Source organism: Lipotes vexillifer, unplaced genomic scaffold (assembly GCF_000442215.2).
Source record: "Lipotes vexillifer unplaced genomic scaffold, Lipotes_vexillifer_v1.1 scaffold661, whole genome shotgun sequence".
NCBI lineage: Eukaryota > Metazoa > Chordata > Mammalia > Artiodactyla > Lipotidae > Lipotes > Lipotes vexillifer.
This window is the reverse complement of record NW_006796183.1, coordinates 1,183,538-1,205,671: the sequence shown is the minus strand read 5'-3', so window position 1 is coordinate 1,205,671 and position 22,134 is coordinate 1,183,538. Positions and strand designations below refer to the sequence as shown.

The following is a 22,134-nucleotide window of genomic DNA, read 5'->3' as shown; positions in this document are numbered from 1 at the left end:
GCCGCACTCGGCGCGGGCCGCGCCCGCCGCCGTAAACTGCCCTGAGCGCCTGCTCAGGCCGAGGGAGAAGTCGGGGCCTGCACCTGGAGGGAGCCTGCCGCGCTGGCCCCGAGGAGGGGGCGTTGCCATGGCGACAGCCTCTCCCGCTGCTGACGGGGGGCGGGGGCGGCCCTGGGAAGGAGGGCTGGTCTCCTGGCCCCCTGCTCCTCCCCTTACAATTCCCTGGACTTGGATGGGCCCGAGTTGGGGGCAACACCCCGGGGTGGGTGATGCGGCGAGGCCCCCCCAGATTGGGCCCTGGTAATGCATGCGGGGTGAGGGTCGCGGCGCGCAGTTTGTGCAGCCTGGGGTGCTGGCCCATGTGCTCACCCTGGATGCATGGTCTACTGAGAAACGTTTAGGCGGAGCAGGAGAGGGGCAGGGCTTTGAAAGACAGGCTGGGTGAGGTGATTAAGCATGCTGACTTCCTACCTGGAATTACTTAGGAGGAGGAAGAGAGCTTTGACCAAAGAGGATAGAAAACTAGCAAGGAGATGGTAGAGAGAACATTCCCTTTACCCTCTCCCCAACACACACACAGACACACAAGCTTAGCAGTTTACTTCTTTTTGTAAATCTGTTGCGGTGGTCGTAGTTATGGTGGAAGGATTGAATAAGGGGCCTAACTTGGCTAGCTTTCTGTTTGCTTTTCCTGCAAATGCTCCAGCAACAGGTGTTTTCTTAAAACGAAAAGGCATGAACTTGGATTGGGGCTTGATTGCGAGTTCTTGCAAAATATAACTGCTCCTTGTTGACTTGGAAGATGCTGAACGTGGCTTCTCATTGGGGGTTTGGATTCTGTCCTTAGGGCTGGATTTTGTAAACTGATAGTACCCATCATTCCCTCTGCTATAGGTCTCTGGCCACTTCTCTGGTATTAGTTCTTGTCAGACATTTTATCAGTCTCCCAGGCGAAGGGCAAAAAACCAGGAATCCCATTGGCTAAAGACCGTACACTATTTGAACGATAGTAGGTTGTGATTGGCTGAATGATTTTTGATTGTAGAGTTTCTACCAGAAATTGGCTTCATCAAATTCTGCTTTATTCTGACTTTATCATACACAGCATGCCTTGTTTTGGTGGGTTCACGCCTGGAGCTTAAGTATATTATACCTGAATCCCCTAGCATTTGAAAGCCAATTTATAAACTGGGACTTGGAGTGTGACTCCACTAATGTGTGTGTCTGTGATCTTGGTTAGAAACCCACTTGGCTGCCTTTCGTGGGGGGAGTTGGGGGAGGTAGCTGCCGGGAAGTGATTGATAAGGTTTCCTTTATGGATTCTGTGGTGCTTCACTGGAGCTCAGAGCACTTTGGCAACTTAAGCACTCCAAATTAAAAGCTCATTAACAATTCCTGCCCAAAGATCCTGTAAATAATCGGCTAGCTAGGTCACAGAGCTTGGCTGAGAGCTCTCCTTGCAACTTGAAATTTCCAAATAAAAGTGCTTTTATTCCCTTTCATTTTGAAAAGTGTTTTCTTTGCGGTGGGGTAGGTTGGCGAGTGGCATTTTCCCAGGGGATCTGAGTAGAATAAAGTGTTAAATGTGTAGAGTGGTAGACAGGAATAGATTGGTTCCAAACCTAGGTGTTTCTTTGTGCAAGGGTGTTGCTAGCTTACAAGGGCACTTCTGCAACTTCTAATCCTTTTGAAGATCTGATGAGTAAAAGGTGCAAGATTTAAGTGATCTGAAGAGAAACCGGAGTATGGAAAATCTGAATTAAGTGATAAATATGATAGGTGTCCATTGATGATTTGATTTGGGGTTTGATTACCTTGACTTTTTTAGAACTTGAGGCAGACCTAGATATATCCTGCAAGTGTTTCCTGGTCTGTGTGGCCATTTGCAGTATGGCCTGTGGCTTTGTGGCAACCAGTGTTTCCCCCAATCCCTGCTTCAGTGCCTGAGTTCTGAATATTGTCAGCCTTTACTAGTATCCCCTCCTTGGCTAGACTAGGATTCGGGATTATCCAGAGAGCCACGACTTCATGGCCATCTCTCTCAGTCCAAGCTCAGATATTGTAAATGTTTAGTATTTCTAGGAGATAAACCTCCTTAGGAAGAAAAGTATGCCACTAGAGAAGATGAAATTCATCCTTGCAAAAATATATATTGTTGACCATTGAAAAAACGCAGAGATTAGGGTAACTGACTCCCCAAACAGTTGAAAATCTGCTTATAACTTTTGACTCCCCAAAAACTTAACTACTAATAGCGTTGACCAGAAGCCTTACTGATAACATAAGCAGTTGATTAACACATATTTTGTATGTTATATCTACTTATATTTAATGCATTCATGACATCCTAACTTTTTCTTAATTTTTTTGGTATTTCTAGGCTATGTGGTTTATCTTTGGATTTTTTCAAATTGTCACAAATCTCCAAAAAAATCTCCCAATATATTTATTTATTGAGAAACATCTGCATGTAAGAAGTGGACCTGCGCAGTTCAAATCTGTGTTGTTCAAAGGTCAACTGTAGTACTAGTAGCTTCTGAAAGCTCTGTGCTGGCACTGTGCTTCCACATAGATAACTGTTATCCCAAAGTAGTTTGAGTTTAGGAGTTTGAAGTATAGTGTGATCTTTAAGTTGTTTCAAACAGTATTGAAATAGAGTTGTTGCAGAGATCTGTATTTATCCACAGCATTGGGGCTTTCCAGCTCTCACAGAACCTTCAGCATCCCCAGCAGCCAGTCTTGGCATCTTCGAAGTAAGGAGAGGTGAGAATCCTGTTGCATGGTCAAGGTTTGGCTTGACTTCTTCCTTACGAGTATTTGGGCTTAGAGGGTGGGGAGTGGGGACTGGTGCAGACTGTACTTTTCTGTAGCTTTTCCTGACAAGATACCATATGCTAAAAGACTACAGAAACTTACCCAAAGTCTATAAAGTGGTGAGAGTTGAAGGTGGGATATCCATACTTTCAAGTTCTGCCGTGATTTCTCAGTGGGCATTACATGAGCACCTACTTGAAGTTCAGCAAGGTTGAACAGAACCGGAATAATCCTTTATCCTGAGAAATACACATCTTAAGACAATAGGAAGGATCACATTTATTTGGATTCTGATAAATGCATTTGACCAAGGCCTTTGGGATCTTGGTCACATGAATTTATCAGATTTGGGTTGTGGGTCACCTTTGGATGGATGGTTAATCCCAGTCTGTCTCCGTTTTACGAGGATCGGGGCTGGCTAAAAAGGTAGACTCTGATGATTGATATCCAGGATGTCAGAGGCTGTTTACTGAATAATTGAGGTCCAGGCATTTTGCTTGGTGGTGGGATTGTGGTGGTGAACAAGACAGCTGCTGTCCCTGACACCAAAGAGCTTACAAGTTCATGGGCAAGACAGATAGTATTGAAGCAGTCACAAGACCTCTGAGAGTGCTGTAACGAGGTAAGTATATGTGCTTGAGAGTACTTAGAAGGATCTCCAGCCCAGACTGGTGGGTTCGGGGAAGGCTTTTCAGAGGAAGTAACCTACTCAGCTAGAATTAGATGAAGATGTGAAGAACCAAGTGTGAAGGTCAGAGCTTTGTTGAGTTTGAGAAACTGAAGTTCAGTGTGATTGAAACATACTCAGTGGGCAGCAGACAGGAGAATACAGTGAGAAATTAAGGAGGAAAGGTAAGCAGAAGCCAGGGCCTTATAAGCTCTTAGGATTAAATGGTGGGTAGAAAAAAAGATTAGACTAGGTCAGCAAACTTTTACTGTAAAGGGTCAGATAGTAAATATTTAGTCTTTATGGGTTTGTGTCACAACTGTTTACTCTGCTGCTATAGCACGAAAGCAGCCATAGTAGGAGAATTAGTGAGCATGGCTGTGTTCCAGTAAACTTTATAAAAACAGGTGGCAGCTGGATTTGGCCTGTGGACCAACCACTGGATCAGACCATCATAAAAGCCGTGAGAAGCCATTGAAAGGTTTTAAGTCGTGGAGTGATACTAGATGTGTGTTTTAGAAAGTTTGCTTTAATTTTAATGTTCAGTGTTAAGAATGGATTGAAGGGGGTAGTACCTGAGGCAGAGAGACCAGTAAGGAGGCTGTGGCAGTTACATGGGTAACATTTTCACCTTTGAGGCAGTGTTTTGACAATTAAAAATTGAGTATACCTGAATCTTTGCTGGTTCTCTTTGCTAATTTCCTGGCCATCTACTTGAGCTTAAAGGATGTCTACCAGAGAAGTTGTTGACGATACCAGCTCCTATTTCACAGATTAGAAAAGATGTGGGAAGGACAAGTTGGTGTGGAATGAATGAGAAGTTTGGGGGAACGCTTTTCTATTGAAAGTAGTAGTGAATAAATGTAGCCAGGGGGAGATTTTGGTCTTTGGTCTCATAGCTTAATGTTAGTTGCTTTGAATTTCTTGAACTGTACACACGGAGGGGGACCCATTTTCCTAAGCTTCCCAGGGAATTGCCTCATTCTCTATATGTCCTACTTAGTCTTCTTCTTTGCTTGCTTCTAAGAAACTGATGCTCTTTTTCTGGTTTTGAGAGTGTCTCCTAGTTGAGTATGATGGTATGTGTCAGCTACAGGGATCAAATAAAGTATTTGTTGAGTGTCTGATGAATTGTCTTCCTCTACCTGCAAGCTCTGGTGTGCATTGCTAGAGGTTTCTGATAACAGTGCTTATGTGACCTTGGGCAAATGACTTACCTCTCTGAGTTTAGCTTTTCTATCTGTAAAATGGAACTTAATAGGTTGGTTAAAGGATTTAATGAGATGTAAAACTCTTAGCAAGGTGTCCTTAACTTTTGTTATTAACAATATTTTACACAATTTTTTAAAAAGCAGGTAGCAATTGGGTAACTTGGCCTTTGGCTTAGTACATTTGGGGTGCTCCCAATTGTCATTGTGGCCATGTAATAGAAACCTAGCCCCTGGCAGAGGCAGCCAGCAAACAGGAGGAAATTATAACTAAAGCAAGATGCTGCTCTTCATAATGGAAAATCTTCAGACAGCAGGAGTCCCATTCGGAATTCCAGAACTTTCTTCAGGGTGGACTTAGCCCCAGCACCGTCAGTGAAGTGAACTGAGTGAGCAGCTACCCGAAAGAAATTCACCGAAGTGTGACCAGTCATTTTCCTGGCCTGTCGGGGTCGTTTATTAATGTTGCCACCCTTGTGCCTTTGTAAAGTGCCTCTTGAATGCTTTTTATTACTTTTCATCACCACTCTGGGAAGCGGGTCAGGTGGTCAGCATTATTGTCCCTGCTACGCATGTGAGGAAACTGAGGCCCAGGAAGGTTAAGTGTGTTGTCCGAGGTCATGCTGTGAGGTACTGTTAGAGCTGGTGCAGAGTTGCCCCCAGATGAAATTGTGTGAGTTTATTGCTGTGATTTCTCTTCTTTTGAGTGAGAGATGTATAGTCATTGCAGAACTGCAGTCTAATGCATGTCTTATCCATATCTCCTAGTCTTGATCTGGGTCCCTTTATCCACTTGGTCCTGTTGGGTTTTAATTGATGACTGCTAGGAACAGGCCTGCTGGGAAGCAGATTCCCTTTGGGTCATTGTTTTTAGTCCATCCTCCTTTGGGGACATTCTTGGGGGAGCCTTGGGTGACGAGAGATTGCTTTGATATGTTCAAAATTGTGCCTTGTGCCCCACAGCTACAGGTAAAATCAAAAGGAGGATAATTTATGGGAGTGTCAGAGCTGGCCGCTGGCACCTCAGGAAGCCATTAGTATGCCTGTTCAGACCCTCTGTGTCCTTGCAATTGATTCCTCTTTGCATGAGCCTGATTTGGGAAGCTGTAGATCTGTGGGTAGTGATTGGATGTGACAGTCCAAACACCGGTCCCTAAATTAATCCTTTTAATAGTATTCTGGCACCAAGGCAATGCTCGCTCACTCTCTGTCTCTAACTGGGGAGGACAGAATTGGGGGGAGGGGGCTAGGAAGAAGGAGAGAGAAAGAAAGAAAAGAAGCTTTTCCTGCTTCTTAGGCCCTGCTCTGTTCTGCCATGTTCTGATTCCAGAGCAGTTGACATCATAATTCATTCAGCAGACATTGCCTCACACTTACTTTGTGCCTGGCCCTGTGCTGGGGATACAGAAATGAATAAAATGTGGTCCTTGCCCTTAAGGATCTATGTTTAGCTCAGTGTTGCTCAGACTTTTTAAACTCATATACTCCTTAGAGGGGAAAAGCTAATCTTATACTTTTCTTTAATGCTGCTTGAAATCTTAAACTGGATTCAAGGGTCTGACAAAAAACAAGTACAAGAAATGATCTCTTCAGGGACTTCCCTGGCGGTCCAGTGGTTGAGGCTCCCTGTGTCCACTGCAGCGGGCATGGGTTTGATCCCTGGTTGGGAAACTAAGGTCCCACATGCTGCACGGCCAAAGATAAAAAGAAATGATCTCTTCAAATATGCCTTTTTACACACACATACACCCCTACACCTGCTATCTTCCATCCTTCTCACCTGACTTGCTGAAAATTACTGCTAAGAGGAGGAACAGATAACTAAAATCTTACAATATAGTGGGATAAAAGTTAAACTGTGCTACTGGATCACTTAAGCAATTAACTTTCTGATGAGGTGTCAGAGAAAGCTACTAAAAGGGGAAGATTTGAGCTGGATTTTGAAGAAGGAACAATAGTTTGCCTGGTGAAAATGGAAGTACATTTTAAAACAGAGGGAGCAGCATTTGCCAAGGCACAGATTTGTAAAAGGAAACATCACATTTAAGGGCCTGAGCAAGAGCTGGTTGTCACCCTGCTTCCTGCCAGTTTCTCTGCTTTGTGAGACGGGAAGATTTGCTTCCCTGGAACTGGGTTTGGGAAGAGACTTTGAGTTCCTTGTGCTGCAGTTGCTTTAATCCAAGACACCGCTTCCTGTTTCCGCTTTTTTTTTTTTTTTAATATTTGTTTATTTATTTGGTTGTGCCGGGTCTTAGTTGTGGCTCGCAGGCTCCTTAGTTGTGGCTCTCCAGCTTCTTAGTTGCGGCACATGGGCTCCTTAGTTGCGGCACATGGGCTCCTTAGTTGCTGCATGCAGGCTCCTTAGTTGTGGCATGCAAACTCTTAGTTGCAGCATGCATGTGGGATGTAGTTCCCTGACCAGGGATGGAACTTGGGCCCCCTGCATTGGGAGTGCAGAGTCTTAACCACTGCGCCACCAGGGAAGTCCCTGTTTCCGCTTTTGTACCCAGGCTGCAATTTGTTTTTCTTATTAGAAACAAATTTGAGTGATTTGGACAGACTTAATTATTGCTATGGTTGAGTTCCTTTTAGTTAAAGTCATACCTTAGCTCAAAAGAAAAACTAAAGTTGATATGCATTGTTAGCCCTATGGCTGATGGGAGAATCAGCCAAGTGGAGAAGGTGGGCCCTTAAATGTGGGAGAGGAGGACAGGGCCCTGAAGAGCTGAGTGCCTCTGAGCCTTAGTGTTCTCATGTGTAAAATGGGAATACTGTTACCTATTTTGCTTGATGGTTGGGAGGCTTAAATGAGATGAAATATGTAAGTCATAACTACAGTGCCTGGCTTGTAGATTTTCACAAAATAGTGTTTCACTTTCCTCTTTCTCATGTATTAGCAATAGCTCCCTTTTGCTGAGAACTTACTATTGTGCAAAGCAGTTTGTACATATTGTATGGTCTAATTGAACCCCTAAGAGATAGGTATTTTTGTTACAGCTATTATTACAAAGAGCATGTGGTGGAGGCAGGATTTGAACCTGTGCTTGTCTAATACGGCATTTTAACAACTAGCTGTATGACTCCTTGTTTCTGCTCCAGTTCTCCATTTTGGAAGCAGGGGTATAGCAGGTTCTGCATACCTCCCCTCTGGGGTCAGATGCTGTCTACAAGTGTGGGAGGAGCTTACAGGGATGAAAGTACCATACCATACACTGCCCTTCCTCCATTTCTATCCTATTTACCATGTGTTAGGAAACTAGCCTTTGCTCCCTCTCGTGTGTGGGGTCACAACTGACGTGCATGTCTTTGCAAAGAGATGTTTCCCATCCTTGGCCCCTTGAAGGAGTTTGCCCAAGCTACTGAATGTGGCTGATGGGTTAGTAAACAGCAGGCAAATCACAAACAGGTACTTCTTTTTCTGTGCTGCCTTGAGTTGCTGAGACAGGCTAATTGAAGGGGAGAGCGAGGCTCCTGTGGCCTGTGATGTTGCCCTCAGACTTTGGTATTCCTGTAGCTCTTTAGTGACTTTAGCTCTTCTGATAGTTTGGGATTAGCAGCTGCTTCTGATGTTGGACAAGTTCTCCCTAGCCCTGTCTTGGAGCAGAAGCAGCTGAAGCTACAGGTCTAGGGCTTGATGGGTTGTAGAGAGGGGGAGAGTGTTTTGTTGAGGTGAGGACCCAGCTTTAGAGTGCCTGCTTGCATTCCACTTTGGGGCCATCAGGAAGTCGTGTAGAGGTTCTAAGCTTTTGTAGGGGTGTCAAGCTTTGTTCTGCCTTAGGCTGAGCCCTCAGGCCCCTGGCCTCCACTTGTGAGGCTACAGAAAAGCTTGGGGGACAAATGCTGGTGTCTGCTCCTTGTGTTAGGGCAGTGGCTGGAGGCTCTGAACTGGGGGTCGGGAGCCGTGGGTTCTCTCCTTACCCTTACTTGCTCTGTGAACCTTGGACTGTCCTTTTCTCTTTCTAGGGCTCATTTTCCCTGGCTTGCGGGACTGCATCTTCTCTTAGGTTTTCTTTCACCTTTGACAGTCTATGATTTTCACAGAAAGTGCTCTGGCAGTTAAGAATGCATTCATTAGATTGAAAATTATGACTTTTGAAGGCATGCAGTTTATTTATATTTTTCCCAGGTTATTTTTAGCCACCTGAGACAGGGCCTGTGACTGAATGAGTTGCAGACAGGTGTTACCGTGTTCTCTGTGGATGCCTCTGTGGCTTAGGTGTCTGAGCACTTGTGCTACCGCAGGTCAGATTGAAACAGGAACTTCCCCAAAACTGGGAACTGGGTACTCTGTGGCTGTCCCATGTGCTTCTAGTCTGCACCCAGAACCTGCCTCAGTGCCTTGAAGTTTCTCTGGAATGCACCCCTGCCTCCCAGTCTGGCTTTTTTTGGTTTGTTTTTTGGGGGGTTTTTTGGCCGCACAACGAGGCTTGCAGGATCTTAGTTCCCTGACCAGGGATTGAACCCAGGCCCGCGGCAGTGAAAGCACTGAGTCCGAACCACTGGACCTCCAGGGAGCTCCCCAGTCTGGCTTTTTATGGAGTGGATTGAACCCAGGGATGGTATAAACCCATACCCTTCCCAGAGATCCCAAGTATATGTAGATGGGGGAGATGGAGTGGGAGAGGACCCCATATTTCATGATGGGCTTCTCTTCTTTTCTCTCCCCCAGGCTCCCCTGGCCTGTATGTAGATATTAAAGGATGGCCCCCTCCCTTTGCCCTTCCTTCCCCCCTCCAGTAATGGAAGGCTATAAAATGTCTATTTACTCAAGACGCCAGAATGACTCCTCTGTGGTTCCACTAATCTGGTGATTTGGTGCTTCCCTGGTCTCTCAGGTAAATAGAAATTGAGGCTTTTTATAAAGGCATATTATTTCCCTCATTAAATGTGTGTTTTGGCACATGCGTTATTTACCTGACCGACAGTAATGGCTGCAGAGGAGCCATTGTGTCTGTTGTGTAAATACTCTGCACATCCTCCAGGGGCTGTGGTGCAGGCCTGCTCCTCCAAATCGGGCTGGCCCTGTGGCAATCCCTGTTTTCCTCTCCCCTGCCTCACTGGGGGACTGGTCCCTTTATTTTGAGGAGAGAATCATTCGTTTTCCTCTTTGCCATAGGCTACTTACTACCTTTAATTTGCTGGGAGAAGGAAATGGGTGTCAGAATAAATGTGTGTAAATCTTCATCTCTGGTGAAAGCTGGTGAGGAGATAGATATACACAGAATCATAAACTGTTCCTGTTGAGTTCTGCCCCTCAACTAGATTCTCAAAGTCCTGGCTGATGATATAACGTGTAAACTTATATTCTGCAAACTTGTGACTAAAATATAAAGACATCAATAGAAAGGGGCAATCTCTAAGATGTCAGAGGGTAGACAGGCAAGTGGAGCGCCTCTGCAAGGAGTGTAGGGATATTTCCCGAGCAGGCTCTAGAGGTGGCAGGGATGCCCAGTGAGGGGGCACTGGGCAGGGGCACTTAGGATGGAGACTCTGTGCTTTGAGGGCTGCCAGAGGAGAGCGTGCAGCCTACGCTCTGTGGCAGTACGGGGAGATGACTCCCTCACATACTGTTCTCTGTTTCTTTTTTTTTAAACAACATTGCATGTGGTTAAAAAAAAAATTTTTTTTTTAAGTTTGAAATAGGCCAAATTTACATAAAAGTTGGAAGTAGGGTACAAAGAATTTTTTTCCTGAACCATTTGTGAGTTAAGTTGCCGACCTAACACCCCATCATCCTAAATACTTTGCATGCATTTCCTGTGTGCAAGGACATTTTTCTACCTAACCATAAAACAACCATCAAAATTAACATTCATATGTTACCTCCATCTAATCCTCAAACCCCATTCAAGTTTTGCCAGTTGTCCCAGTAATGTTCTTTGCAGCAAAATGATCCACTTCAGAATCGTGCATTGCATTTAGTTACCAAGTCTCTCCTATAGACTTTTCTCACTAAACGTTCCTTGAGATTCATGATCTTGATACTTTTGAAGATTACAGGCTGGTTGTTGTGTAGATTGTCCCTCATTCAGGGTTTGTCTGATATTTTCTCATGAGTAGATTCAGGTTATGCATCTTCAACAGGAGTATCACAGAAATGATGCTTGGTTGATTAATCCCATTATTGATGATGTTCATTTTGCTCACTTGATTAAGGTGATGTCTGCCAGGCTTCTCCATTGTAAACTTATTCCCTGTTATAATTAATAAGCAATCTGTGGGGAGATACTTTGAAACTATGTGAAATCCCTTACCAAACTTTAGTTTTAAAAATTTATTTACTTATTTATGTATTTTTATCTTTATGGCCTCATGGTTTCCTTTTTTATTCAGTGCATTATAATCCATTAATATCATTATTTACTTGCCAGTGGGAGCCCCTTCAAGCTGGTTTCTGCATCCTTTTGAGCATTTCCTTGCTTTCTGGCACAACAGGATGTTCTAGGCTCATCTTGTACTTTCTCTGCCACAGCCCTGGAATCAGCCAGTTCTCCAAAGAGCTCTAGTTCTTTCAGTGGAGAATGTTGTTTAGAAGGCGGCTAGGTGCTAGATGTGCACATTGCTATCAGAGTGTTGCTGCTCCCTGGCCCTTCAGTAAACCGAGCTAGAAAATATATATACATGTGTCTATATATTTGTGTATAGATATATACTCATCTTCATATGTACATCTAGCTTTATTTATTTAAATTTATTTATTTATTTATTTTTGGCTGCATTGGGTCTTTCTTGCTGAGTGCATGCTTTCTCTAGTTGTGGCGAGCAGGGGCTACTCTTCATTGCGGTGCGCAGGCTTCTCATTACGGTGGCTTCTCTTGTTGTGGAGCACGAGCTCTAGGCACGCAGACCTCAGCACTTGTGGCATGCGGGCTCAGTAGTTGTGGCTAGCAGGCTCAGTAGTTGTGGCTCACAGGCTCTAGAGCGCAGGCTCAGTAGTTTGTGGCGCACAGGCTTAGTTGCTCCGCGGCATGTGGGATCTTCCCGGACCACGGCTCAAACCCATGTCCCCAGGCAGGTGGATTCTTAACCACTGCACCACCAGGGAAGCCCTAGCTTTATTTTTATATATTATGTATATATCAGAAACCATGAATTCACACTCCAATTCGACACCACAGATGTTTTTCCCTTTCCATGTTTTAATTCCATCCTCTAACAGTGAGAAACCTGGTCCCATTACCCTTAACATATGCCCTTTTTTGATCAATTCCTCTGTATGTAACTAATCTCCCGTTGTTGCCACTGCCCTTTCCCCCTCCTGGGTACTCTTTTACCCTGCGTGGGAGTCCCCACATCAGGCTACGGCTCCTTCTCTGCCAACGGATACCCTTCATACCCCACTAGGGCTGTGGCATGCTGCATCACACCTTCCTGCCTCTGTATGGATGCCTCCTCACCCAGCTTGGGCTCTGATACTCCCTCCCAGACCCTTCTGCTCCTCCCACTTCAACTGATGTAGACCCAACTTTCCTCTGCCACAACTAATGGCTCTAAAGCCATTAGATTGAATTTTTCAGGAAGGGGAGAAGAGCTGCCCTCTGTTTCTTGACTTGAGTTGAACTTATTTTTTTAAATGTAAGGGAAATATGGAACCCAGTGACTGCTGATATGTGGAAGCCTGGTCTCCTAATGTCTGCTCTCAAGACTTTTTACAAGAGAGAAGCTTTTTTATGTGGGTGAAATCAGATGAGAAAGCAAGGCCTGCAGGCGTGAGGACCTCTGGCCATCAGTGTGTTGTCCATGGGAGGGAATAGGGCATATATAGTATGTAGTATGGGGGGTCTAGAGCAATCTGGGGGTGCAGGAGACATTGATGTTACTCTCTGAGGTTGCCTTATGCATTGGATTTATAGGCCCAAAGTATGGGGGTCCAGGCTTGGCCAGGTGGGCATAGCCCAATAGGATAGTAGTAGTAATAATAGTAAGCTTATATTTATTGAGCCCTATGTGCCAGACCCTGCTCTTAGTGCTTTACATATGTCATCTCATTTCACTCTCGCTTAAGGAGTAGGAGCTGCTATTATCATTTTACAGGTGAGGAATTGAAGAACAGAGCTTGCCCAAGGTGCCATGGCAAATAAGTGGTAAAACCAGGATTCAAACCCAGAAGCCCTCCTTAATCATGATGCTTAATTGCCTGTAGTATTTGGCAGATGGAGTCTGACTGACTAAAAACACTTTATACACTATATATACACATTGGAAAACATTAAGACTTTCAAAAGTCCTTATGCATGACCTGACTTTGAGAGGTTAGAGAAGAGTTCTGAGGCCCTGAGGGACTTTGGATTCAAACTAGAATGTGTAATCTGAGCAGACTGGTGTCTCCCATCTCAGCAAGGCTTCCAGTACTGTTCAGGAGTGGGTGACGTGAAGAGTTATTTTGGATTCCGGCTTTCAAAAGGATGTTGGCCCGTTTGCCTTTCCAAGGGATTCCATAATGAAACTCAAGCCAACCTTTGTCTATCCCAGGCTGCGGAGTTTGGCTGCGTTTTTGGAGAGGCTGTAGGCCACGGTGAAAACAAGCACTACGCTTGTGCTAGAATCATGAAGAACTTAAAATACTTCTTGGTCTTTGTTCCATATGGAACTTCACTATAGGAATAGGGAAATTGAGGACCCACACCAGCACGTATCCTAATAAATATGCAGGCAAGTTACTGTAGGTCATTCCTTGAGTCCCGGGAGAGCCGGGGTGAGAAGTGATACTTGGCATGATCCATGTCCGTGCAGGTGGTAGTGACCTTGTTGCCCCTAGTGTGCTCTGGACTTCCCAGGCTGCTAGCCTCCTCCACGCTACAGGAGGGAGTGAGTGCCCATTGCAGTCTTTCAGAGGCAAGCTTTTGGCTCCGTTAGACTGGGGCTTCAGAAAGCTTAAACTATGGCCATTTCCGTATTGAGCAGCATGATTTCTTTGAGGATTAAAGTTGAGGGAATTTGAGGATTAAAGTTGAGGGAATTTGAGTGTTGGGTATGAAATGGGAAAAACACAAAATTTCTGCTTTATTCCTGTTTCTTTTTTTTTTTTTTTTAAGGAAACTTGAGTTATTCGTGAGTAAAACTTAGGCTTTGATTTTTATATTTCTTTAGTCCTCTAAGGAGCAGACATTCTGCAAATTTAAAGGGAAAACTTGAAAAGTGATTTGGATTTTTTTTTTTTTTTGCACATGTACACTCAGAAAACTTTACTAGACTTTTAGCAATGCTCCCATTACCACCACATCTGGGTTTTCTCTTTTTCTTCCCCTATTTAAAAAAAGTCCTGCAGTCATTCAAGGCCTCTAATAGAGAGTTAGTCTAAAGGCAGCGGAGGAAGGCCCGAGGCTGTTGGCAGCTGTGCTCTGCAGGCTTCGTTCATTCCCCCAGGTGCCACTTACTGGCTGGCATACCAGAGTATGGTGAGCAAGCTCCCTGTGATGGGCTCTGCTCCTTTCCCATTGGGAGAAGGGAGGAGGGCATATGGAGACATCAAGATACAGACAAGAAAGCCAGGGACAATGGCTGGGAATGGAGCTGAGGAGAGAGTCCTGGGCATTTCCTGCTGTCTGAGTCTACTTAGCTCCCAGGACTGATTGTGCAACCGGGGCACCCCGGGTTACTTTGGGAAACTTAGCTTTAATGTTAGCTGTTGCCACCTGAGAAATGACCACAGAATTTTTCTCTCTCTCTTTTGAACTTTAGAGCTCCACTTAAAGATCAAGGCCAGTGCTGCATCTTGTTTTGAGAATGGTCTGGGAGACTCAGAGCTGTCATAATGCTGTGGGGGCCAGTATTAAGGGTCTTGAACTTCAGTAACGAATACTGGGATTTAGAAAAGGGGCACAGAAACACTGGGGAGTGGTTCATGTTCTGTGAATATTCCTGAAGACTAGGTGGAACAGGGCCGCGGTGGGAGGGAGTAACCCAGACTCTCTGTTCTTTTTTTTTTTTTCTTTTACTTTCTTTCTTTTTTTTTCTTTTAAACTTTCCTCCCCTAAGTTTTAGATGCTTCTGGATGTTCAATGCTAGCACCTTTACAGACTGGAGCAGCTCGATTTTCTTCATATTTACTTTCAAGAGCAAGAAAAGTGCTGGGCTCCCACTTATTTTCTCCCTGTGGTGTTCCGGAGTTCTGCTCCATATCCACCAGAAAGCTGGCGGCCCACAGCTTTGGCGCATCCATGGCGGCAATGATGTCCTTCCCTCCCCAGAGGTATCACTACTTTTTAGTGCTGGACTTTGAGGCCACGTGTGACAAGCCGCAGATTCATCCTCAGGTAACTGTTGCATCATTGCTTCAGCAAAGATGGGGTGGGCAAGGAGGGAGGGAGGATAGACTTGCTTTCTGGGACACAGAGGAAGTTTCTCATGTCTTCTTGGCTTTTAGCTACTCATCTGGAGTTCCTGCCTAAGAAGCAGGACTTGACTCAGGCATCCTAGGGTAAGGTAGACCTGAGAGGTCTTTGTAGGGAACTGGGCACACTGTTTCTCTCTGGTCTCAGCCTTTGGGAATCAAAATGTTTCCTTCTGTCCCATCCTTCCTCTCTCCTTTCCCTTCCCTCCTTCCTTCTCCTGCTACTGCTGCATGTTCTTTTAAGGAATACTGTGTTAGCCTCCAAAATGGCCCCCAACGATCCTTACGTCCTGATATTCCCACCTTTGGTAGTTCCCCCCTCCTACAATGAGTGAGAACTAGCCCTGCATAACCAACAGAGTATAGTGGAAGAGACATTGTGTGACTTCTGAGGCTAAGTCATTAAAAGCATCATAGTCCACCTTGCTCTTTTGGATCAGTTGCTATGGAAGGAGCCAGCCACCATGCTTTGAGGATACTCAAGCAGCCCTGGCGAGAGGCACATGTGTACCGGAACTGAGGCTCTTAGCTAAAAGCCAGTACCAACTTGCCGGTCATGTTTCTTGGCACTGTCTTGGAGGTGACTCTGCTACCCCCAGTCAAGCCTTCAGATAACTACAGCCCCAGTGGACATTAGACGTCAACCTCAGGAGAGACCCTGAGCCAGACTGACCAGCCAAGCCACTCCTGAATTCCTGGCTCATCAGAGCTGTGGGAGATAATAAATGATTATTGATGTTTTAAGCCACTAAGTTTTGGGATGATTTGTTATGCAGCATTAGATAACCTGAACAACCATTGCTGGTCTGTTGGAAAGGAAAATTTCTTTGCTTGCATTTTTTTCTTAGTTGCCAACTGTGTTCGGAGATCTTTTACCTTTTGAGGTAGTGCTGCTAAGAAGCTTGGATTAGCAGCAGAGAGACACGTGTGCTAGGTGATATTGGATTGCTTGGTGTTTGCTTTGGGGGCCTGATTGGGGGCTGATGTGGCAGTGCCTTGTAGTGTGGGGGCCTTGGGTATGCCTGACTCTAGGACTGGAACTCTTCCCTGTAGGGCTGGATTATCAGGTGGGTAATTTGGGGGTGTGTAGACATGTGGGTCTGGGAGAAGCTTTCAGTAGTAAGAGGAGGAGAAGAGGATTGTAGCAGCAGGCACTTGGGAGACAGGGAGGCCCGTTCAGAGGTAAACTGGGTTCATTTCTCATGGTTGGTTTTTTTTCCAGGGAGGGGTTCTATCTTTAGGTTAGTAGGTTATTTTCCATAAAGCAGATACCACAACCCTTTTCCCTTTCCGTTTCTCCTTTCCTGTTCGTTTCCTATTCTCAAAGTAGTGGTCTGCCTTTGGGGGAGGATTGGAGTCAGGCCTGCTGAGGCTTGGGAAGACAGGCGCTGGATGAGGAGAGCTTCCTAGGGGAAGGAACTTCGCATGAAAGGGAAGACGGCTTGGGGGCAGCCTGAGCCACACTTTTCTTTCTCAGCCTCTTGCTCCTACCTGTGCTGTAGGGTCGTCTTCTCCACCTCCTCAAACTACTGGAGATTCTGTGGTGGGTGTACCTGGGTGGTGGGTGGGAGTTTTGGTTATGTAGATTCTCTTGGGTTGAGAATCAGGGAGCCATACCCCAATATGCCATATTATTTCCCTTGCTGATGATTTCAGTTGCTGGGCAAGCCTTAGTAGGACCTGAGTCTAAAACCTAACACGTTGCTACTGCATAGGATTCATCCCTCTTCTGAAGCCTCATGATTGCTTGGCACCTTCTTGATGACATTTCCTGCTTTCTGCTTCCTGGCACATGCCTATGTATATTTGTTTCTGAACTTTTCAGTTAGATTGTAAGCTGAGATAATTATGTAGCTCTGTTCTCTTATCCTACTGAGGGTCCTGCCAATGTTACTGAAGGTGAAACTTGATTCATGTCTCAGTTTGGCCTGTTAGTATCACCTTTCATCTCTCTTCCAAGGGCATTGTTCTTTTAATTTTTTGTTTTGTTTATTTATCATTGCAATGCTGAAGATATAATGCAGTACAGATTTAAATTACTTGTATCACCAACTTCCTTCCTAGACTTAGGCACCAGGGCCTTTTAGACGTAGCCTGAGGTTGGACTTCCTGCTTTTTACCAGGGTCTGAGCCTGATTAAAGTTTATCTCTAGAATCAATGAACCCTGATGATGTGATTCCAAGGGCACTTAAGGAATTGGCTGTCCTGGTTCATTATTAGCAAAGCATTAGCTGTTACTTTAGAGAACTCAGGAAGAAGCATTTGCTGTCTTGCTTATCTTTAAAAGGCAAATACGAATGATCTTGGAAATTATAGACCCGTTAGTTTACTGTGATTCCAAAGAAGATACTTGACCTGATCGTCAGATAATCAATCAGCAAACAGCTAGAAGAGCATAGGGTACTGAGTAATAACTTATATGGGTTTGTGAAGAAGAGCAAATCCTGTCAGATCAATCTAACTCCTTGCTGTGACATAGTGATGGATTTGAGTGGATCTAGGGCAAGTGATAAATGTAATGCATCTCTACTTCATTAAGCCTCTACAATGCTGTGATCAACAGGTAAGAAGGTGAGTTTGGGGCCAGACAGCTCTGTTGTTGAACTACCCACTGGACCACTCTCAGGAAAGGGATGGGCAGCTTAGAAGTGACTTGAGACTTATTGTTATTGGCAGCTCAAAGCTCCCCCACCAACCCCACTTTCTTTTAACAAAAAACCTTCCCTAAAGTTTGCATGTAGCAGGGTCCTGAAAGGATTCAGAGGAAGGTTGGAGGATGGATTGGAGAAGTTGTCAGTCCCAGATAGGATAGTGTCCTTCCACTGAGGTCCTCATAGGTCAGGTTCTCATCATAGCCTCTGTATTGTTTAGATCTTTTGGTCAACAAGGGCAGTGGAGAAATTGGAAAAGCTCAGGATAAGAGGAACAAAAATTAGGGAGCTCAGCTTGGTGCTCCGTGATGACCTAGATGGGATGGGGGGAAGGCGGGGAGGGAGGTCCAAGAGGGAGGGGATATAGGTATACATATAGCTGATTCACTTCATTGTACAGCAGAAACTAACACAACATTGTAAAGCAATTTTATTCCAAAAAAAAATAAAAATAGAGGAACAAAAATTATTAGAGGCACAAAAATAAGACTTAGAAAGAAGAGAAACTGAATATGGTTTTAGTGACTGATTTCTTGTCCAGACTTGGAAGGAGTTGTTCCAAGGAGTTTGATAATAACTTGCTCTTCATTTTAATAAGGACAAAAAAGGAATATAAATGGAATCAGGAAAGATTGAGATTTGGGACGAGAATGAACTTCTAGAAGAGACAGTAAAAGGACTAGAATATGGTATGCAGGTTAGATCAGCCCTACCTAGCTCTCTCAGAACCTCTTGATGGCTGTCCACTTGACAGAGATACTTTGTGGACAAGGTCTGTGTGCCTCCTGATGATGTGCTTGGACTGGGAATCAGAACCACCCTGGCTCCCCTGCTGCCTGGCTCCCAAGAGTTGAACACTTGAACACAGTGCACTTCTGATTCTTTTGGGAGTGTGTCATACTCCTCAGTTGCATAGGAGGCAGGAACAAGTTTTGGGCCAGGGCCTCTCTGGAGGCTCGGCGTGGGGTTCATTTCTCTCATCTGTGTCTGCTATTCGGAAATCCCTGAGTCAGCTTGTTGGGACTATCCAAAAGGAATGCCACCATGCAAACTGACAGGTGCAAGCTCTGTTGTACTTGAGTAACAATATTGGTTGTAAACATGGTAAAACATCTGGTATTTCCCATTTGTCGTAATTTTTGCTGTTTATTTTTGTACTCTGTTCAGCTCACTGAAACTGGAGTGGTTGGTTTGCCAGTAACAGGCTTTCACCTCTCTGGTATTTGTACTCATTTTGTTTTATACATTTTGATTTAGATTAACATGATAGGTATTGGTTGAATATGAGACCGTTTTTCGTTTGAAAATATTTTTTCGCTTAAATGTTAACTTAGGTGGATTAAAATGTTTTAGAGACTCAAAATTTGAGGAATACAGTTCCTTTCTTGCTTTAGGAATTGTTTCTTGATATGGAAGTAGGTTTTTATCTGGTTCGGAGAATCGTGGCTGCTTTGTCCTCGCCAGCAGGAGTTCGTGTTGCTCATTTTGGTGTGGATGTGCATCGAATGCTGGTGGCTGTGACCCCGAAGCCCAGGGAGCAGCCTGAAAGCTTTGGTGGGAACTTTAATTGTGCAGCTTTAACCTGGGGGCAAGTTCTCTCACCACCTCAGTGTTCAGAAAAGACCAAAGCAAATGTAAGTGAGGAAAATGAGGTGTAGGCCACAGCATGCAGGGAGGAGGAAGTAACCTCAGCTGTCCAGATGGCCAGGGAGGGGCGGCCCGGTGCTCCTGTCTGGGAGCACGTGTCCTGGCTGCCGCCTCCCCTCCCTCCCTGAGTTCGTCCATCAGACTCCATCAGGCTCCGAGGTACAACCTTTTTCTCACTGCTCTGCAGCAGCCCCGGTGACTGTTTTCCTTCTCATCTGTATTTAAGTGCCCACAACTTTGGAGAAAAATGACCTTTGGGGTTGAGGTTTTCTAGTGTTTGGTCTTTGTCCACAGGGGCTTTTTTTTTTTAAGGAAACCTTGAAGAATCTCCATCTGCATTTTGAGTTAGAACTATGAGTAAAGGCATTTCTTTTTTATAGAAAATTGTCCAGATGCCGGGTTATTTTGGGAGGGCAGGGTGGGGGGAGGGTTGATGGTGACAGGAGAAGGGATAAAATAGAAGAGAGGCATTTGGAGGATTTCAGTATGACTTGAAGCTGACTCCTCATTATTAGTCTTTTGTGAGAGAGACATTTCGGAAAACTTCGCAGGAAATTGGTTAAGATCCCTACAAATCAAACTGTATTGATTCCCTTCTCCTCCCTTCAAGGCTGAGAGAGGCAGGAGCCCCCTACTCCCTACTCTCCCCTCACCTGATACACACACATTGCTCTTTGCTCCATATTCGGCTTCTTCCCCTCTGCTCTTGGTTCCTGTACTTTGCAAGTGGATGGAAAGGCCATTCCCTAGAGAAAGAACTCACCCTTCCCTCCCCATTCACTTGTCCTGGTCCAGGTTCCTCCAAGGGGGAGGGGTTGGGTGAGGCTTTTTTTTTTTTATGTGGTACGCTGGCCTCTCACTGTTGTGGCCTCTCCCGTTGCAGAGCACAGGCTCCAGACGCGTAGGCCCAGCGGCCATGGCTCACGGACCCAGCCGCTCCATGGCATCCCCCCGGACCGGGGCACGATCCCGCGTCCCCGGCATCGGCAGGTGGACTCTCAACCACTGCGCCACCAGGGAATGCCCCGGGTCAGGCTTTTTAGCGGAGGACCCAGTTGTTGGGTGGTGGTCCGTCTGCCTGTGGTCAGTCAGCCCCGCCCCTTCTTCTGTACAGACAGGCCAAGGCGCTGACGCTATTCTTCTAAACTGGGAAATGAAATGCAAAACCGACGTTAATGTAACATTATGGTTGAGATTAAATGCACCAAAATCAGGAAATTCAAAGTTATGCTTCCCACAGCAACTATAACTCAGCCTCATCTGGCGTGTGTAGTATTTTGTGTTAGTGTGGATGGTGTTATATGTTAAGACATTAAAGTTAACACCATAAGCAGAGCACAAAATGCTTGAGGGGGCTGAGTTATGATGACTGTGAGCCATAAGTGTTCTTGCATAGGCTCTCGACTCCTGGAATAATTTTTCCCCTGCCCATCAGACCAATTATTGCCTTCCTTGTCCCTGCTTTAACACATCTCTTCTTTCAGGGTCATTGTAAGTGAATTCCTCTATTTGTGGCCAGTAATGGGTGGGCATGGGGAGCCCACTAGGCCCTTTTGTCCTTTTTGTTGCTGCTTCCATAAATGTGGTGCCTCCCCCACCCCTTCCTGAGCCCCGCTCCATAGGCTGCAGTTTCCTGGTGGTCCCTCATAGGGATGGGCCTCCCCTGGCTCTCACTGTGGCTCCTCACTTGTGCTCCCTGAGTGGGACAAGCATTTGCCCCATTTGCCGTGTGCGGAACTTGACCCTGTTGTAACTTCATGTGAAAGCCGAACGGCCCTTCTTTATTTGGAGCAGACACAGCAATGTAAAAGTAAAATACACATCTTGGGGAGCGGAGCACTGGTGCATGGTGGTGCTGCCACGTGTGTTTGGCATAGCAGGGGTACGATCGAAGTGGGTTTATTTGCTGTATTCGGTCTGCTTCTCTCCCTTTCCCAGGGTTTACACCTTTAAGCTGCCATAGTGTGTAGTTAGGCTATGGAGCTGCCTTGGGGTGGGACCAAGGAACTTTCCTTGGGGAGCGCTGGGTCACCGTAGCAAAGTCACCATGTAATTTAGTGCAAATCAGAAGACATTTCCCCCAGCCTCTTATTATCCGGTGGCCTCTCCAGGGCTGAGACAGCTGTTGGAATGCAGATTTTGTTAGACACGGAGCTAAGGTTGGTGGTGGGGAAGAACTCTGAAGAATAGGGCCATTAGGGAGGGTGGGAGGGAGGGAGACAAAGAGGGAAGAGATATGGGAACATATATATATGTATAACTGACTCATTCTGTTATAAAGCAGAAACTAACACACCATTGTAAAGCAATTATACCCCAATAAAGATGTTAAAAAAACAAAAAAACAAACAAACAAAAAAAAAGAATAGGGCCATTGATAAATGGTGAATGAAATTAGGGACTGTTAAACTAACAGTGACACTGAGCTGCCTTTTAAGGTTTTTGTTGGACATGACAAAACCAACCAGGTCAGTAAAGGAATGGGGAGGACTTCATGGTAGCCACCTTAGAGGCAACGAAAAGGCCTCCTTTTACTCTTTGGATGACAACTTCAAGCTCTATGTTAGATGCTGGGGCATAAAGACAAGAAATGATCCCTACCCTCAAGGAGCTCGTAGTCGAGGAGGGTAGACAGCCGCGTAACTGCTGTGAAGCAGCGTGATAAGTACCGTGGCCTGGGTGAGTACTCAGTACAGTGGGCGCATAGAGGAGGGGACTGGTCAGCCCTGCTCACGGGTGGGGGAGGGGTTGCACAGCTTCCTGTTAAGGGAAAGTCAGGAGGCCGAGAGGGCCAAGTGGGCTGGAGGGCTCTC

General features: G+C 45.4%; 1 protein-coding gene across 2 annotated transcripts in view; it reads left to right on the top strand.

The window, feature by feature from the left end:
- The first annotated feature begins 6 nt into the window (after positions 1–6).
- Positions 7–22,134, top strand: part of ERI3 (ERI1 exoribonuclease family member 3) — a 131,347-nt gene continuing 109,219 nt past the window's right edge. The window contains exons 1-3 of one of the 2 annotated variants that reach the window (XM_007468269.1): positions 7–262; positions 2,688–2,763; positions 14,668–14,945. In XM_007468269.1, coding sequence (XP_007468331.1) covers positions 128–262; positions 2,688–2,763; positions 14,668–14,945 — 489 coding nt within the window. In that variant the 5' untranslated portion in view covers positions 7–127. Of the gene's footprint in view, positions 263–2,685; positions 2,764–14,667; positions 14,946–22,134 lie in introns of those variants that run through there. The other variant, XM_007468270.1, reaches the window with a different exon arrangement.